The 18,044-nt window shown below is 37.0% G+C and overlaps 3 protein-coding genes across 3 annotated transcripts in view; 2 read left to right on the top strand and 1 right to left on the bottom strand.

Annotated features, from left to right (window-relative positions):
- The first annotated feature begins 6 nt into the window (after positions 1-6).
- Positions 7-8,586, top strand: LOC123654398 (pre-mRNA-splicing factor ISY1 homolog). Its single transcript, XM_045590308.1, has 7 exons — positions 7-141; positions 851-873; positions 1,469-1,632; positions 4,208-4,411; positions 5,624-5,773; positions 7,500-7,591; positions 8,385-8,586. The coding sequence occupies exons 1-7, from the start codon at positions 139-141 to the stop codon at positions 8,547-8,549; spliced, it is 801 nt and encodes a 266-aa protein (XP_045446264.1). The 5' UTR covers positions 7-138; the 3' UTR covers positions 8,550-8,586.
- Positions 3,223-4,025, top strand: LOC123654400. Its single transcript, XM_045590310.1, has one exon. It carries the CDS (start codon positions 3,285-3,287, stop codon positions 3,876-3,878), a length of 594 nt encoding a protein of 197 aa, XP_045446266.1. The 5' UTR covers positions 3,223-3,284; the 3' UTR covers positions 3,879-4,025.
- Positions 8,587-9,792: 1,206 nt separating the features above from the next.
- The window catches only part of LOC123654396 (cyclin-G-associated kinase), a 24,775-nt gene continuing 16,523 nt past the window's right edge, over positions 9,793-18,044 (bottom strand). Inside the window, exons 12-20 of the mRNA XM_045590306.1 lie at positions 17,705-17,862; positions 16,948-17,156; positions 16,136-16,154; positions 14,414-14,723; positions 14,017-14,179; positions 13,683-13,914; positions 13,202-13,397; positions 12,258-12,419; positions 9,793-11,434 (exon numbers count right to left, since the gene is read on the bottom strand). Coding sequence (XP_045446262.1) covers positions 11,324-11,434; positions 12,258-12,419; positions 13,202-13,397; positions 13,683-13,914; positions 14,017-14,179; positions 14,414-14,723; positions 16,136-16,154; positions 16,948-17,156; positions 17,705-17,862 — 1,560 coding nt within the window. The 3' untranslated portion in view covers positions 9,793-11,323. The remainder of the gene's footprint in view (positions 11,435-12,257; positions 12,420-13,201; positions 13,398-13,682; positions 13,915-14,016; positions 14,180-14,413; positions 14,724-16,135; positions 16,155-16,947; positions 17,157-17,704; positions 17,863-18,044) is intronic.

Raw genomic sequence — 18,044 nt, forward strand, 5'->3', positions numbered from 1 at the left:
GAAGATTGACAAGTAATAACACGGATTGACAATTTACATTTTCACAAATCAAACGCTTTTAAGAAATCATTGTATTTTTAACTGTAAGAGCATTATTTTATAAATTTGAAAATAATATTTTAAAGAAAATACTTTAACATGGTAAGTAAATATATATAAAACATAGTTAACCGAATGAATTCTTATAAAACATCATAAAATGTAATTCGCGGTGGCATATTATTTTGATTGCACTCCAATTTAAACTTATGAATAATATTTGTATTTTGTGTATCAATAAATGGGTGTTTAAAAGTGTAATACTTGTGTAAATTTCGTTTTTTTTTTGTTTGATTGTATATATTGTATTTATATATAAACAGTATTTGAGTTTATATACAGATGTATTTACACATTCATGCCGTCTTATTTTTTGTCATGTCCTTTTCATGCTTGAGTTTGTCTGGAAGAGATCGCTCTTATAGCGATAAGACTGCCTTTTGTTCATGTTTATGTTTTCCTTTTGATGTAAAAATTTTCTCTGTTAGTGTACAATAAAGTGTATTTGTATGGTATTGCATTGATTGATGATACAGCCTGTAACATCACACTGCTGGGCATAGGACTCTTTCTCCATAAAGGATAAGGTGAGGAGCTTAATTCATCTTGCTGCTCCACTGCGGGTTGGCAGCTATATTCCCTACTATGACTAACTTTCGAGAAGGACTGAATAGAAATAGATATATTAGATAAAGATAAAAATTGAACCTACATGGTACTCGCACTACTACACCAGAGCAATTGTCCATTAGTTTTATTAACATTTTTCTAATGAAAAATAAGGTATTAATACAGTTTTCTTATTTTACAGGCAAGAAATGCAGAAAAAGCTATGTAAGTTTTCAAGCTTCTGTTATGAAGTCATTATGATTAATATAATAACTGTTGTCATCAGAGCAATAATGGGAATTAGCTTAGCTTTATCTAAGAGAAGCAAGATCCCTTATAGCCTTTTTCAGTCACTATCTTCTCCCTGTAATGCTAGGCAGAATTAAAGCAGTGTGCACTCTGGTTTCTGTCCAACTTTGTTCATGCATCTATAGCAGGATATTGAAAAAAAAAAAACTGAAATACATTAACTATCATATCATACAATTAAGTTAAAGTGACCCTTGCTTAAGCATCTATTTGTACACACAAATATTATGTGTGCAACTTTTCGATGTGTTAACTTAATGTAATCTGGAATTTTTAAATCTTTATTCATGTTATTGTTTACATACTTATGCTAAAACTGTGTAATTACCAAAGTAGACATTTATTTTCTTTCTTTTCAGTTTTTTATTTTTTATTGTTAAGTTAATTAATTAATTAATTTGTGAGTTAATAAGTTGTAAGTTAATTAATCTTTTCAGTTATGAATTTGAGTAACGTTTGTGACTTAAAATTATTTAAAACAGTCATTTTAAATGAAATATATTTTTTCAAGGACAACATTGGCTCGTTGGCGAGCCGCACAAGTTCAAGAAGCAGGAGGGCAACGGGAGCGGCGGCCCTACTTAGCATCTGAATGCACTGATCTTCAGCAAGCAGAGAAATGGAGGCTACAAATTGTTAGAGAAATTGCAAAAAAAGTTGCACAAATACAAAATGGTAAGTTTTGTGACGAACATATTAAACATATCAAAGTTACAGGCACACCACACAATGAATAAAAATAAATAGATTCATATTATTTAAAAACTTGCAAAATCTACTTGGCTATGATGTTTACTAAGAAATAATATTTTGACACAAATATGTACCTAAATTATGTAGTGTTCTATTTTTTTATACCACAATAACAAATATATTTGAAACTACAACAATGGAAGAGGGGCAGTTGAGTGAAGCAAAATTAACAAACCCTCAGTCTCCAAGGCAATCAAATCTTAAATCTGCTAATGATGTTGAACCACCTATCTCAGCAGATACGCCTGTAGAAAAACAAACTACCCAAGTTATCTCATCTACAATTAACATTCCAAAGGTTCAATCACCTGTAGACAGCATTTTTCATACATCAAATCCAATGGCTCCATCACCTGCTAAAGGCTCTGTTCAAATGTCATTTAAGGGTGAAAATAGTTACAAGAAAACAAATTTAAAAAGCTTGGAAGATGTAGCTACTGCCTCTGAATTGAATGATAAAGAAAGTGAAATAAAGGAGACCTATGAAGATCGAGCAAAAACTTCACAAAAATCACAGGGTACTCCTGTATATACTAATATAGATAAAATATCAAATATGAGTAAAATATTAACAAATGAAGCTAATGCATTGAGAGACTCTATAAAAAGCTTGTCTCAAAATATTGTTTATACAAAACAGGAACTATTGTATGAAAAGGAAGATGTTAATTTTCCATACCATCTTTTTTTAATTGAAATTATAATAAATAAAATTAATATGAAATGTGAGTGCTTTGAGTTAGATGACAATAACCTTGTTATAGCAGCAACATTTTTAGGAAAACAACCAATAATATTATATGATTCATCATTTGGGAAGATAGATGATTTTTTTAATTTGAATGTTGGGAAATCAGTCTTATTTGCTATGACCTATGATAAGATTTGCAGCATTAAAGAATTTATCATGATTTTACAATTAACAAAACAACCACCATGTTCAAAGTGTGTTACAAAAATCGCTGAAACAAAAATTGATTATACAAAAGAATTTGTAAATCTGCGAGAAGAGCTCTGCAAGAAATGGGCTAAAGAGCAACCAAATGACAATATTATGTGCACAACATCGACTCCGCTGAACAGAAATATGTATTATCTCTCTTGTGGAGACAGCTGTCATAGTGACACCATAGGAATAATTGAGTTAACAACTCGGATGTCATTTCTTGGTAAAGAAATCACTACGGCATTTTGTGCTTCATCTAAACCCAAGTGCACGTCAGTCCTTATGAAGGAAAATAATGGAATATCGATGTATTCGTGTCAAAATGTTGAAATGGATGATCAAGGGAAAATATTATTAGATGAAAATACTCTCACAAGAAAAGACATTCCAAGAAGTAATCATACAATATCAACAAGAGGCTGTGAAAGTCCCTTATCTCAATTTTCAAACAGACAGGTATCTAATAGACAGTATATAAGCAGGAATGATTACATACATAAATATCAAAAAGGTATATTAGATTATTGGCTATTAGATTATTTAATTTAACTATTAAATACTGATTATTAAAAAATATTAATTATAATTTTCAGACGATTTACAAAAATATGACGAAATATTTACAAAAATGAACACAAATGAGCTAAAAATTCGAATTCCGAAAACCACAAAAGTAGAAAGAACGGGAAAATATGATAGAATACAAGAGCTTTGTTCATGTGAAGAAACACCTTACAATACCGGTGATCAAATACAATTCGAATTACCGAAAGAATCACGATATCCTGATCAGGGTCCAAATACATATTCATCGAATTTAAAATACACATATAAAGGTTACAATAGAAACAATGACTATAGAGACAGAAAAATAATAAATGTAACTCCATCCAACTGTCCTATTCCTATAAACATGGAAAAGTCAGTTCATCCCCAAAAAGACGTTTTCATTTTAAAGATAGGTAAAAAATTAGAAACGAAAGACAAAAAAACTGACTTAGAAATAGAACTCGTAACCCCGAAAGTACCGAATGAAAACCAAATCAAAACAATTGAAAATAACCATACATCTCAGCAGTGTAGTTCTGGTAACTTACATTCAAAAGACCAATCGAAATCAGAAAAGAAGAAGGACAAGAAAAAAGTGAAAAAGAGCAAATCTAACCTGACAAGTAAAAATGCCAAGGGAAAGGGCTTAAAATCAAACAAGAGTAAAAAATAGAAACAAATATAACACATATAATTCTCAAATTAAAACCTACTTGCCAAGAAATATAAGACTTAAAATGTTTTGGTTTTTTAGTTCATATATAACATTTATAAACACTTAAAGTAATTGTTTAATTAAATCGCTTGTGGTATTATAATGCAAGTTTAACAAAAGGCATGGGCATTTAGAGCCCGTGGATGTTAATTTTAAACAAAAAAGAAAAAAAAAAATCACAAAGTAAAGGTGGTTTTTATTATTTAGTATTTTTTTTTGTACTTTTTGCTCCGGTTGACGTTACAATTAATTTTTGTTACTAAATTTGTAATTCTATTTTCTTTCAGCCGGTCTTGGTGAATTTCGAATTCGAGATTTAAACGATGAAATCAACAAGTTGATGCGAGAGAAACGTCACTGGGAAGTACAAATAAAATCACTCGGTGGACCGGATCATGCTCGCGTCGGCCCGAAAATGTTAGATCAAGATGGTAAAGAGGTGCCGGGTAACAGAGGTTATAAATATTTCGGAGCTGCTAAAGACTTACCGGGTAATTCTTTTTTAATTAAATAATATTTTTTTTCTGGTTAATAACATATATCGCTGGCCCCGGGCAATAAAGCGGTATACGCCGGTTACACCCTTTTTAATGTTATTTAATTTTTAGCTTCTCTGAGTATCAATCTATCACTCTTATTTTTTTCAGTTTTTTTTTATTAATATTTCGTTAGAATAAATGACAATAACCATTTTATTGCATGGATAATTCTCTTACGACTAAGCTATGTATTATTGCATTACTCTAAGAAAAATAACACAAAAAACCAGTGAACATCTTTACAGTAATTGTTAATGATCTTGCAATTAAAATAGTATCATCTATGAATTGTATTATACATTTTTTTAATTATTTCATTAAAAAATTATACGATTTGTTTTTAAAAAATTATTTTTAAAAGCTTAAATTGGTAAAAAAAATAGCTTTCATTTGACATATTGAACGTCTGTTTTGGATCACTGTACACTGCACTATAAACAAATTAGCTTCTTTTATTTCTCCTGTAAAATTTGATTTTTGATATTACCGCTTTATTGCCCGGGGACAGCGATATGGCAAAATAACGTTTGCGATGTCAGCTATATATGTATTATGTACTAGTAGCCATAGCAGTCGGCTGTTACCTATAACGCAAGCATTAATTTGCTTACCTAAGAACAGATGTTTGTGTGTGTATGTTAAAGATTTTATTTATTTATACTTATATTTAAGTAATGTAAGTTTTCTTGACATTCAAATTGAATAAAGTTATATATACACTAGTGGACTCGTCAGATGTTGTCTTGCCCGGAAAACAGCTACCAAATTTGATTCCTTACACACCTATAGCAGCGTCACCTAGCGGGTGCAATTGAGATAAAAAGCAAATTACAGATGCTTACAAAATTTGATAAAAATGGTTCAGTAGTTTCGGAGTTTACCATACATCGTGACACGAAATTTTTATAGATATATGAATGTATGTGTGTATTTATGCGTTTATGTAAGTATATTTACAAGTTTATGTCACACTTTAAATGCTATATTGCAATTTGTACACCTCCACCGGCACAATACCATCTCCTCTGCTCCTAGGTTGCTTGGAAGAGATCGCTTTTACAGAGATAAAACCTTAGTACCTTATGATACTTTAATAAAATCAATCTGCTATGTATTATTTCTGTTTTGGTGTACAATACAGTGTATTGTTATGCTATCATGCAGGTGTGCGCGAGCTGTTCGAGCAGGAACCGCCGGCGGCGCCGCGGCGTACTCGCGCGGACCTCATGCGCGACGTGGACGCGGACTACTACGGCTACCGGGACGACGACGACGGGCTGCTGCTGCCGCTAGAGCGGGACGCCGAGAGGGCAGGTGGGCGCCTGTGTACTGTACACGCTTCATAACGGTCATTGTGTTTGCACTACTACGGCTACCGGGACGACGACGACGGGCTGCTGCTGCCGCTAGAGCGGGACGCCGAGAGGGCAGGTGGGCGCCTGTGTACTGTACACGCTTCATAACGGTCATTGTGTTTGCACTACTACGGCTACCGGGACGACGACGACGGGCTGCTGCTGCCGCTAGAGCGGGACGCCGAGAGGGCAGGTGGGCGCCTGTGTACTGTACACGCTTCATAACGGTCATTGTGTTTGCACTACTACGGCTACCGGGACGACGACGACGGGCTGCTGCTGCCGCTAGAGCGGGACGCCGAGAGGGCAGGTGGGCGCCTGTGTACTGTACACGCTTCATAACGGTCATTGTGTTTGCACTACTACGGCTACCGGGACGACGACGACGGGCTGCTGCTGCCGCTAGAGCGGGACGCCGAGAGGGCAGGTGGGCGCCTGTGTACTGTACACGCTTCATAACGGTCATTGTGTTTGCACTACTACGGCTACCGGGACGACGACGACGGGCTGCTGCTGCCGCTAGAGCGGGACGCCGAGAGGGCAGGTGGGCGCCTGTGTACTGTACACGCTTCATAACGGTCATTGTGTTTGCACTACTACGGCTACCGGGACGACGACGACGGGCTGCTGCTGCCGCTAGAGCGGGACGCCGAGAGGGCAGGTGGGCGCCTGTGTACTGTACACGCTTCATAACGGTCATTGTGTTTGCACTACTACGGCTACCGGGACGACGACGACGGGCTGCTGCTGCCGCTAGAGCGGGACGCCGAGAGGGCAGGTGGGCGCCTGTGTACTGTACACGCTTCATAACGGTCATTGTGTTTGCACTACTACGGCTACCGGGACGACGACGACGGGCTGCTGCTGCCGCTAGAGCGGGACGCCGAGAGGGCAGGTGGGCGCCTGTGTACTGTACACGCTTCATAACGGTCATTGTGTTTGCACTACTACGGCTACCGGGACGACGACGACGGGCTGCTGCTGCCGCTAGAGCGGGACGCCGAGAGGGCAGGTGGGCGCCTGTGTACTGTACACGCTTCATAACGGTCATTGTGTTTGCACTACTACGGCTACCGGGACGACGACGACGGGCTGCTGCTGCCGCTAGAGCGGGACGCCGAGAGGGCAGGTGGGCGCCTGTGTACTGTACACGCTTCATAACGGTCATTGTGTTTGCACTACTACGGCTACCGGGACGACGACGACGGGCTGCTGCTGCCGCTAGAGCGGGACGCCGAGAGGGCAGGTGGGCGCCTGTGTACTGTACACGCTTCATAACGGTCATTGTGTTTGCACTACTACGGCTACCGGGACGACGACGACGGGCTGCTGCTGCCGCTAGAGCGGGACGCCGAGAGGGCAGGTGGGCGCCTGTGTACTGTACACGCTTCATAACGGTCATTGTGTTTGCTCGCTAATGGAGAAAAGCCGACTGCAATGACATCGATCTGTAAAACAATAGGTAGGCAATGGTAGGCGAAAAAATAGTTAAATAAATTCGCACTATTAGAGATAACTCGAAAAGTTCCATCTCTATCAGTACCTCAAAAAGTAATATCTCAATGAAATTGAAATGGGACCAGCTTTATATACCAAGTATTAGCAATATATGACTCAAGATTTTCTTTCTAAAGTTATTTTTATGCTGTGTAGATTGTAATTTAACCAGTACTTTTAAATTGCAGCAATAGCGAAAGCGGTTGAGGAATGGAATAGAAATAAAGAGGAAAATAAAGATCAGGAAGTTCCCGAGGAAGAAAATATTTATCCTGAAGATGTAAGTGAATCAATCTTATTTTAAATCGAAGTATTGTTTCAAGTTTTAGTCTACTTACAATCCAATAATATTAGCTTATTTGTATTTTTAAATTTTGAAGAGTTTGACTGGGAATCACGAGACTAATTTGGATTGGATTTTTTAAAAATACATCATAATTCCTAAGATGGATGCAGTAACCTGAATATTAATCTAATTAAAGAACTACTTAATAATTTGTATAATATTTATATTGCATTAAAAGGCGAAAACACACAGTTAATAAATAATAAAAAATAAATTTCTCTAACACACGCACGGTCATCTGTTCCTAAAGTAAACAACACAATGCTTGTGTCAAGGTAACAGCTGATATAGCTACATGTTTATAATTTTGTTTTTCGATAAACGCATATAACTGATACATATATAATTAAATATGAGTATTCCACCCAGACGGGTTGAGAATCGAACCCACAACCCCCAGAGCAGAAAGTAGCATCACTACAAACTGTGTTGAGATAGTCAATGTCAGACGTTGCTGCTTTGTTCTCCGTTTATAACAACTTTTTGTTGTGTTATGTCTTTTCTGTGCCCGTGACGTAGGAAAAATATTTTACGAGTATACTATTTCTAGAATTATAGGCAAAAGCAATATTTAATAATAGTTAATTTCATAAAAATAGACCTTTTGTCATCATTTTTAGGTTGGTAAAATTATACCATATTTACAGCATTATTAAGCTCTATTTTTTATGCTCATGAATTTATATTTTATCGTAAACCATGTCTTAATTTTCTTTAACTATTTCAGCCTGATGACAAGAGGATAGAGGACGATGGAAATGAAAAACCTACAGAACCATCACACGTTGCTGTTCCTTCACAGAAAGATGTAGAGGAAGCGTTGTTAAGAAGGAAAAAACAAGAACTTTTAGAAAAGTACGGATGTCTAGATGTAAAAATGGAAGTGAGCTAACGTTACTAATAAAATTAGTTAGGTTATTTGTACGTTATTGTAGTGGTTTCATTCAATATCCTTTTTCTTAACTGACTCTTATTTCGACTGTATTTTTAACGACTGCCGATGACTTGACAACGATGTGTTTTCCGACTTCAAAAAAAGGAGGAGGTTACTCAATTCGACCGTATATATATTTTTTTATGTATGTTCGGGGATAACTCCGTCGTTTATGAACCGATTTTGATAATTCTTTTTTTTTGTTGGAAAGGTGATATCCCTAGTTTGGTACCATGATAAGGAAACCAGGATCTGATGATGGGATCCCAGAGAAATCGAGGGAACTCGAAATTCCGCATAACTTTTTACTGGGTGTACCGATTTTAACGATTTTTAATTTAATCAAAAGCCGATGTTTGTAATGTGGTCACATTTAAATTTCATCGAAATCTGATTACAACTTTTGGAGTAATCTTTGATAATGCGTATTTACTTGACTACTTTTTCGTCTACCTACGTTGTATTACTTGTTGATATAATTGAAGTCGGTTTTTTTTCGTTTGCGTGCAAACACAATTGTTTCACGTGTGTTCGTTACCTCTTTTAACTTTTTACTGGGTGTACCGATTTTGACGATCCTTTTTTTAATCAAAAGCTGTTGCTTGTCATGTGGTCCCATTTATATTTGATCGATATCTGAAAAATACTTTTGAAGTAATCCTTTAAAAATGCATTTTTTTGTTGACTATTTAACCGACCACATACGTCGTATAACATGTCCATGTAATTAAAAGTCGATTTTTTTGTCGTTTGCAAGCAAACAACTATTTGTCGATAAACTTAGTCATCTTATTAATAGTCAAATTATATACGAACTGCAGTAACGAAGCGTAGTGGATTAGGCTCGAACAATTTTCTTATATAGAAATGAGATCTTCAGCCAGCAGTGGAATGCTTACAGGTTTTTTCCAGTTACATTATGATATTTTAATTAAAAGAAGGTATAATATATATGTATACTATATTTATTATTCTCGAACAGTTTTTTTATTGACCAGAACATTTTACTTTATATTTAAAATGAAGCAAAATATACAAAGATTAAAAAAAAAAGTAAATAATAGACTTAATATTAGTTTATACGCTAGGCCCTAGCAAGCATCTATAAAGAAAGTAACTAGGAACAATCACTTTAGCTAAACGATATTAGTGATCTGTAAACAGTACTGTATTACATTAATTTTAATAAATAAGTTACGTCTTCGGAATATTAATTTAATATTTATTAAGAATTAGCAAATAAGAACCCACAATGTTAGGAATGTACAAATGCATCTTAATAAAAAATACCCCACTATTTAAAATGTTTTATGAAAAATGAGAATCTGTAATACTCACATCTATTTGCTCTCTTAATAAACACTAATGTCTTCTAAAAACTTAATTAAATATAAAAATATTAAAGCGTAATACAAATATAATTTCGTAACTAGATAAGTACTATCTCAGACTTTGTCTGTAAACAAATCAATAAGTAAATATTGTTTTAAATGAAGGGATATATGAATTTATATACAAAGTCAATTAAAATAATTGATAATCTTCGATTGGGTTGTCGCATTCATTTAACATTCAACAAAGAAAAAAATACTAGAAGACTGATAAACTATATTTCACTAATTAATTATTATCTGTTAAAGCTTTTAATTTGTTGATGTGATGAACGGAAAAAAATGTTTTTAAATAAATTCATTAACATCAACTGCCAATTTATTAAGGTAATGAAGGCGTAAACATTTACTCTTCAGTTTTTATCAATCAAATATACTGAAAAATTTGGTGGAAAAATATATTTAGCAGTAACTGATAATGCAGCTGAATATAAAATAATTTGACTTGTATCAAAGATTAAAAGAAATAAACATGCACCCATTTGCTACATAATTACATCTACAGATTATGTGCACCACTTATCCCATTCTTAACGTTATTGTTAGAACATTTAATTTGATAATATACAATACTTTTAATATACGAGTCTTATTTTTCATTAGAATCATTTTTACATATTTAATTGAAATAATAAACTGCTCTTAGTTTACTTGTTTACTAATAATAGAATAATAAAATTGGTTTAAACACAATATCGAGACAATTTAGCTAATATGTTTAATGGTTATTAGCAAAACGTGGTTAAACACTCGAACAACAAGAAATATCCAAACACATTAACATTTATGATTTATTAATGAATTACATTTTTTTATATTTTAATTATTAATTTACATTAATCAGAAAATTTCTGCGATTAGTTTCGTACAATTTCAAATTCGACATCATCTTATGGCACTTAAGATAAACTTTCATTTTCCATTCAGATGATGAGTTTAAATAGAAATATATCGACGTGTATTCAATACTGAACATTTAGATATAAATGATTTGATAATTAATATTCATTGCAATAATTTCAGATGAATGTGAAAATCACCTACAAATAAACAAGGTTAACATTTTTCTAGTTCAAGGGTAACAAAGCTAATTCAGCATGCTTATATTTAGACACTGTTTACCGCGTTTTACCATTTTATTATATACGATCAATGTATTTCGCTATGTAAATTTTACGCATCAATGTATTTCGCTATGTAAATTTTACGCATCAATGTATTTCGCTATGTAAATTTTTATATTCCGATGATAAAAGTAAAATACGAAGCGGTTAAAGCATTTGGACCTATCTGTAATTATCACTAGCGCTAAGGGTCGGTATCGTCGAGGTCACGCTAACATTAAGACTGGAATAAGTTCTGCTGCTTGGCGTCGTTTTCAAAATCGCTCCACGCGTTGTTCAGCTCCATAAATATCATTTTTGCTAAGTTCTCATTCGGTGTACCCATTTGCTAAAAATATTAAAGTAATTTGATATTATTGACTGTCTTATGCACTAACTATATTAATAAAAAAATATACAATAAAGCAGGTCCAGTAGGATATTTTTTTTAAGTGGGATAATATGTCAGATATGGTAACACATCGGGTAGTATATGTTTGCAGGCAGAATAAATAGCAATAGCATAGGGTACATTAGATACAACAGTGCATTGGGTGAGATATTGACCTAGGTGTGATAATGCGCTAGGTGTAGTAGTAGGCTATGTGTGGTAGTACGCTACGCGTAGTGGTGCGCTACGTGTGGTAGTGCGTTACGTGCAGTGGTGCGCTATATGTGGTAGTGCACTACGTGGTGGTGCGCTACGTGTGGTAGTACGCTACGTGTAGTGGTGCGCTACGTGTGGTAGTGCGTTACGTGTAGTGGTGCGCTATATGTGGTAGTGCACTACGTGGTGGTGCGCTACGTGTGGTAGTACGCTACGCGTAGTGGTGCGCTACGTGTGGTAGTGTGCTACGTGTAGTGGTGCGCTATATGTGGTAGTGCACTACGTGGTGGTGCGCTACGTGTGGTAGTACGCTACGCTTAGTGGTGCGCTACGTGTGGTAGTGCGTTACGTGTAGTGGTGCGCTACGTGTAGTGGTGCGCTACGTGTAGTGGTGCGCTACGTGTGGTAGTGCGCTACGTGTAGTGGTGCGCTATATGTGGTAGTGCACTACGCGGTGGTGCGCTACATCTAGTAGTACGCTACGTGTGGTAGTGCGTTAGTGTAGTTGTGCGCTATATGTGGTAGTGCGCTAAGTGGTGGAGCGCTAGTCGCCAGCAGGGCGGACCTTGTCGGGGTGCACGGCGAGGCAGGCCTTGCGGTAGTGGCGCTTGACGTCGGCGGGCGACACGAGCTGCGCCATGTCGACGCGCGCCCAGCGGCAGTCCGCCCACACCACGCCGTGCAGCGAGCACAGCAGCGCGCGGATGTTCGCCTTCTTGCCCTCCGTCTGCGCAATGTTGATACGTCTTACTCCCAGTAGACGGCCGGTCGCTAAGCAGTCGGTCCCGGTTGTTATCGTCATTTAATAGCGATCAAACTCCCACTCATCAACAGTAGGGAATATATCCGCAAAGAAGCGTCGTGGTGGATTTAGTTTCGACCCTTCTCCTAGATGGAGAAAGAGATCTATGCCCAGCAGTGGAAAGTTACAGACTGAATCAACCAATCATTCTATTAATTTATATTGCTATGAATTTTTTATGGAAAAAGGGTGTTACGGTTGCTCGAAATAGTACCGAAATATTAAGAAGTTTTTATGGTTATTGTGATTATAAAAGCTGTCTTAAATATTATTAAGTAGCGTAGATTTAAAACTTGTTTAAATTACATGTCCATCACAATTGTTAGCGTTGTAAAGATGGAGCATTATTTCATTTAATTATTAGTTCAAAATATAAAATTATGACACATTTGTAAAGAAAATATATATTAAGAAAGAAATCTATAAATGATAAATATACCCGATTTTATTCCTTGTTTGAAAATAATTATTTTTTTTTACAAAATTGTTGAATTAAAACTTCTTTAAATTTGGGGAGTCAGCTGGTGAACTTGTGACGGAAGCGTTACGAAAAATGTGATCAGGCGAGGAAAAACGGAGCAAGAGAGAGGTGCGAGCACACATTTTCTTTCACAGAGAGACAGTTTCGGCCTAAACTAACTAAAGAAGTTTTACTTCAGTCATGTGGTATAAAGCAGTGACTTTTTTTTAAATTCAAGTTTACTTACCCAATCGTGTATTTTTAATTTGTCGGGATCCATTTCCTTAACCATTTCTTCTTTCCGCATAGCGTTCATGGTTTTGGGTCCAGTTTCGCGCTTAGCGAAGTCATATCCTTGACTGCCCAGTAAATCGCCGAATACATCAGTGCTTTTCTTAGTTTTCTCCTCCGCTGCCGGCTTTGATGGCTCGAAATGAGTACGACTGAAATAAATAAAGAACAATAAAATTTAAAGGTTCAGTAAAATCTGATTTACGATTTTCAAAATTTTGCACTGTAGTATGAAATTCATGTCAATGACGCCACTATAAGGATATTCTTTTACGTGCGATGCATCCTTACGTTTACATTGGCCTACCGTCAGAATAACGCGAGACGAACACTAATATTATTATGACTAATTGCTGACATTCCAATCTTATTGTTTAACATAAATGGAGATGTAACTATCCAAATATTTCTGTAACATACATATATATGATACACACCTATAATCAGGTTGGTGCGCAGGCGAGCGTGCGGGTGTGTTCGGCTGGTGGGCGGGGGTGTGCGCGGGAGATGCGCGTGGTGTTACGATGGGCGTGACCATCGGCGTCACGAAAGGCGTGGTCATGGGTGTGGCTGCGGGCGGGGCTCCCGGTAACCCCGTTCCCAGAATGCCGAGGTCCGCAAACGGATCTCGTTTTGTCTGGGCTTGTTCGGTGGCAGCTTGTTGACGCGCTGTAATGAAAATCATAACAATTATTTTCAGATACATCATAGCTCCTTGACTCGTACTGACATAGAAGATTTACGAAAAAGGTAACTTGAAATATTAACTACCGTCATCTTTAGCCGATAGCGGAGTGAGAAGCGGCTCCTGTTTCGGCAGAGGATCGTTCAGGCCGAAAGGATCAAAGTTTTCGGCCGAGGCTACATTGACATTAGCGGCTGTTGTGATTGGTGGTGCATGAAGATCCCCAAAAATAGAATCCGATGAGAACGGCTGAAAAATAAAATTTCTGATAGACATATTTGTGTTGCTGTAAAATTGCGGAAAAATCTCAAAAAACGTCTTAAGAAAATGTATCTACAAAAAATTATATTATATCAAACGTAATCAATAATAATGTAGATGAAATTTAGTAACATAAGTAATTTATGCACAAGTTTATAAGTGAGATCCACTTCATCTCTAACCTAACCAAAATTTTCTATGTTTATCACAACTACAACTCACCTGTGGGTTATCGGCCACTTTACTACTCAAGAAGTCGCCGAACGATTCATCCGCTGGTTTCTCCATCATACCGAAGAAGTCAAATGAGTCTTCGCTTTTCAACTTCTCACTTGGCCCTTCAGATTTAGGTTCTTCTGTCGCGGGTTTGCTGGTGATGTTCAGGAAGTCAGCTGTCTGTGTGGGCGGAACGGGAGCTGGGGGCGTGGCCTGATCTGCAGGTGAAGGGGACGGCGGCGGGGGGCGGTGCGGCCGCGGGGGGCGCTTCGGCTCCGGGGGATGTTCGGTCGTCACTGATATATCAAACGAACGGCTTGTTAATTACGTGTCTACACATTTTATAACTTTATATAAGACTGAATGTAATGAAATATATTAATGCAATTTTTATCTATTCAGCTTATTTATTTATGTAATACTTTATTGCATATTTGAAACTACATAAGGAAAACTAATACTACTCTAAGTTAAAAAAAAGTGACTAAGAGTGATCTCTTACAGATAACCCATACCAATAGAGGGAATATTGATAAAATAAACAATAAAGAATGAAAAATAATTAATTAATAATTTATTATACACAGTACTCGTAAATAAAGTAAATTAAATTCAAATAAGCTAAATAAACATACGAGAAAGATATATAAATAAACATATCAAACACAAATAAATAATCTATGCAAATAAATAAAATTGGAGTGTCTATTTGTAATATAAAAATAACAGCTTTAAAATAACGTTTATTTTTTATTTTTGTCTGTCTGTCTGTCTGTCTATCTATTTGTTCTGGCTAATCTCTGAAACGGCTGGACCGATTTTGACAGAACTTTAACTGGCAGATAGCTGATGTAATAAGGAGTAACTTAAGCTACTTTTATTTTAGTTTCTTTTTTTTGTAACTGCGATCTGAATATTTTTTTTTTAATTCCACGCGCACGAAATCACAGGCACAGCTAGTTAATAATAAAATAGCACATACATATAACATAAATAATCAAACAAACTACTCATAAGTAGATAATAAAATTCAAAAAAATATTACACTTCTAGTGCTCAAGTCACCATGATCATCATCGTTACAGCCTATACAGTCCACTGCTGGACATAGGCCTCCACAAGTTTACGCCAAAAATAACGTGAACTCATGTGTTTTGCCCATAGTCACCACGCTGGGCAAGCGGGTTGGTGACCGCAGTACTGGCATTGTCGCACCAAAGACGCTGCTGCCCGTCTTCGGCCTGTGTATTTCAAAGCCAGCAGTTGGATGGTTATCCCGCCATCGGTCGGCTTCTTAAGTTCCAAGGTGGTTGTGGAACCTTGTTATCCCTTAGTCGCCTCTTACGACACCCACGGGAAGAGAGGCTCAAGTACTAACATATAATACCATTTAAAGCATAAAAGCGTGGGATATAACAATAGGTAGATCTAATTTTCGGTTATTATTAAATTAAGAAACAAGAAAAATAAGTTGTGAAATGTTTATTATTTGTAAGTATGTTAACATGGATATAAAACCGTTTCAATAATTAGTTTTCATATTCTTTATAAACATTTTATACTATCATAGTTTTAGTTTTAAAAACATACAAGCTATTGTTACAAATTGATTTTTAAATCATAGACAAGTGAAAATGAAAAAAATTAAAATACGTTTTAAGGTTATTTCAATTAAAAAGCTAAATCTATTTACAGTAAAATAATAACGTACTTGTCGGTATGATCGGCGGGTCTCGTCGGAGATTTGCTGCATTAATATACACATACATCAATAAATATATTTATATATTCAACACGTTACTTACTATATAATTTTATACATAGACTACTTAAATATGAACAACAAAATGTTAGTTAGATAAGCTGTATCAATGATATTGGTATATAATTTTACTTAAGACTAAATATTGTATGTTTGATATTTACAAATGCAACCAATACACAATATAATCGAACAGAATATAATTGAACAGTTCGTGAGCAAAACGAATTCATATAAGAACTCTGTTTGAAGTGATAATTGAGGTAGGGTACAGGAGAATATATCTCTAAACCTGGAGCAGCCCAACTGCACTTCGCTGCTCTCAAGTAATTTTGTTCTTGTGTTGAGTAATGTGGCCAGAGCTCCTGGGGAGGATCGTTCATAAGGTCGGCAACGCGATGGCAATGCTCATGATTTTGCTGGCTTGATAAACATCAACACCGCTCTGGTGTAATGGTGCGAGTTGTCGTCTAAAACACCGACGGTTTGCGGGTTCGATTCCCGCTCGGGATGGATATTTACAAGTGTACAAATTTTTCTTTCCGGTTTGGATGTCTGTCCATGTGAGTCTGCCGACCGTGCATTGGAGAGCACGTTAAGCCGTCGGTCCCGGTTGTTATCATAACTATCTATTAGGGATCGCTACTCTTAGTAGTGGTGGATTAAGCTCAATTCCTTCTCCTACACGAAGAAAGAGGCCTATTCCCAGCAGTGGGATGTTACAGGCGGAATCTTAATCAAACTATCGACAAGTTCGACGAGATAAAAAGCGACTCACCGAAGTTGTCTATAGTCTCGTCCCGCTCCAGCGCGGAGGAGAACAGCAGGTCGGGCGTGCGCACGGCGAAGGACGGGTCGTCCTCCCACACGTCGCAGCGCGGCTTGCGGCGCTCGCCGTTCTGCACCACCAGGCTGATCACCACCGACACGTTCGACGAGAAGTGCTCGTTCACCGGGCTCGATTCGTCTATGCCGTCGATTTCTGATCTGAAATATACAATTATTGGGTTTTTTAGTCATCCTTACTCCGTAATTTTACCTAGATACATCCAAGTGCGTAGAAATTTTTACACATGTAAATAAAGATAGTGTAGACATTTGAGAAATATTTTTTTATTAGGTAATGCATGTCAAACTAGCAATTTTTTGGCCAGTACATATGAAAAACCTTCTATAGTTCTAACGTTTCACCTTTAATAAAATAATTATTCTGTGCTTTAATTATATCTGTCAGGAACCTAGGAAAATGGATGCTCTGTTCGTAATTAACTAGCAATAGGCTAGATTATTTAGAATTTCGATATAGCGTTTCTAACATACATAGATTTCTAAAAAAAACTCATGAGCTTAGGTTTAACTGCTCATCACAGCACTAATGAACCACGTGGACAGTATGCACGCATTCCATAATAAAAAAAAAAAAAAAAAAATTGATCCTTGTAAAGTAGTTAGTTTGTCAAAGGTTTTGTCAGGAGCGAAGGTCAGGTGGACAGCAGTATGCATGCATTATAAGGATTTTTGTAAGAAGTGTGTACCTGGTAAACTTGATGACGTGCTGGTCGTAGTCGAGGAAGCCGGTGTGGAAGGCGACGGACAGCATGGGCACGCGCTGCAGGCGGCCGAGCTGCTGGCGCGCGTGCGTCACCACCACCGTCACGTCGCCCGCCGCCGTGGCGTCCAGCGGCAGCGTCACCTGCACGCACGCACACTACACACACGCACCGACCGCGGACTTGTCTCCGTTACCTTGTTACTCCTAATAAACTGTACTGTGTGGCTACGGTACTAAAGAATATAGCCACCTCCTCTCTTCCCGTGGGTGTCGTAAGAGGCGACTAAGGGATAACACAGTTCCGCTACCACTTTGGAACTTAA

This window comes from Melitaea cinxia, chromosome 6 (assembly GCF_905220565.1).
Source record: "Melitaea cinxia chromosome 6, ilMelCinx1.1, whole genome shotgun sequence".
Taxonomy (NCBI): domain Eukaryota; kingdom Metazoa; phylum Arthropoda; class Insecta; order Lepidoptera; family Nymphalidae; genus Melitaea; species Melitaea cinxia.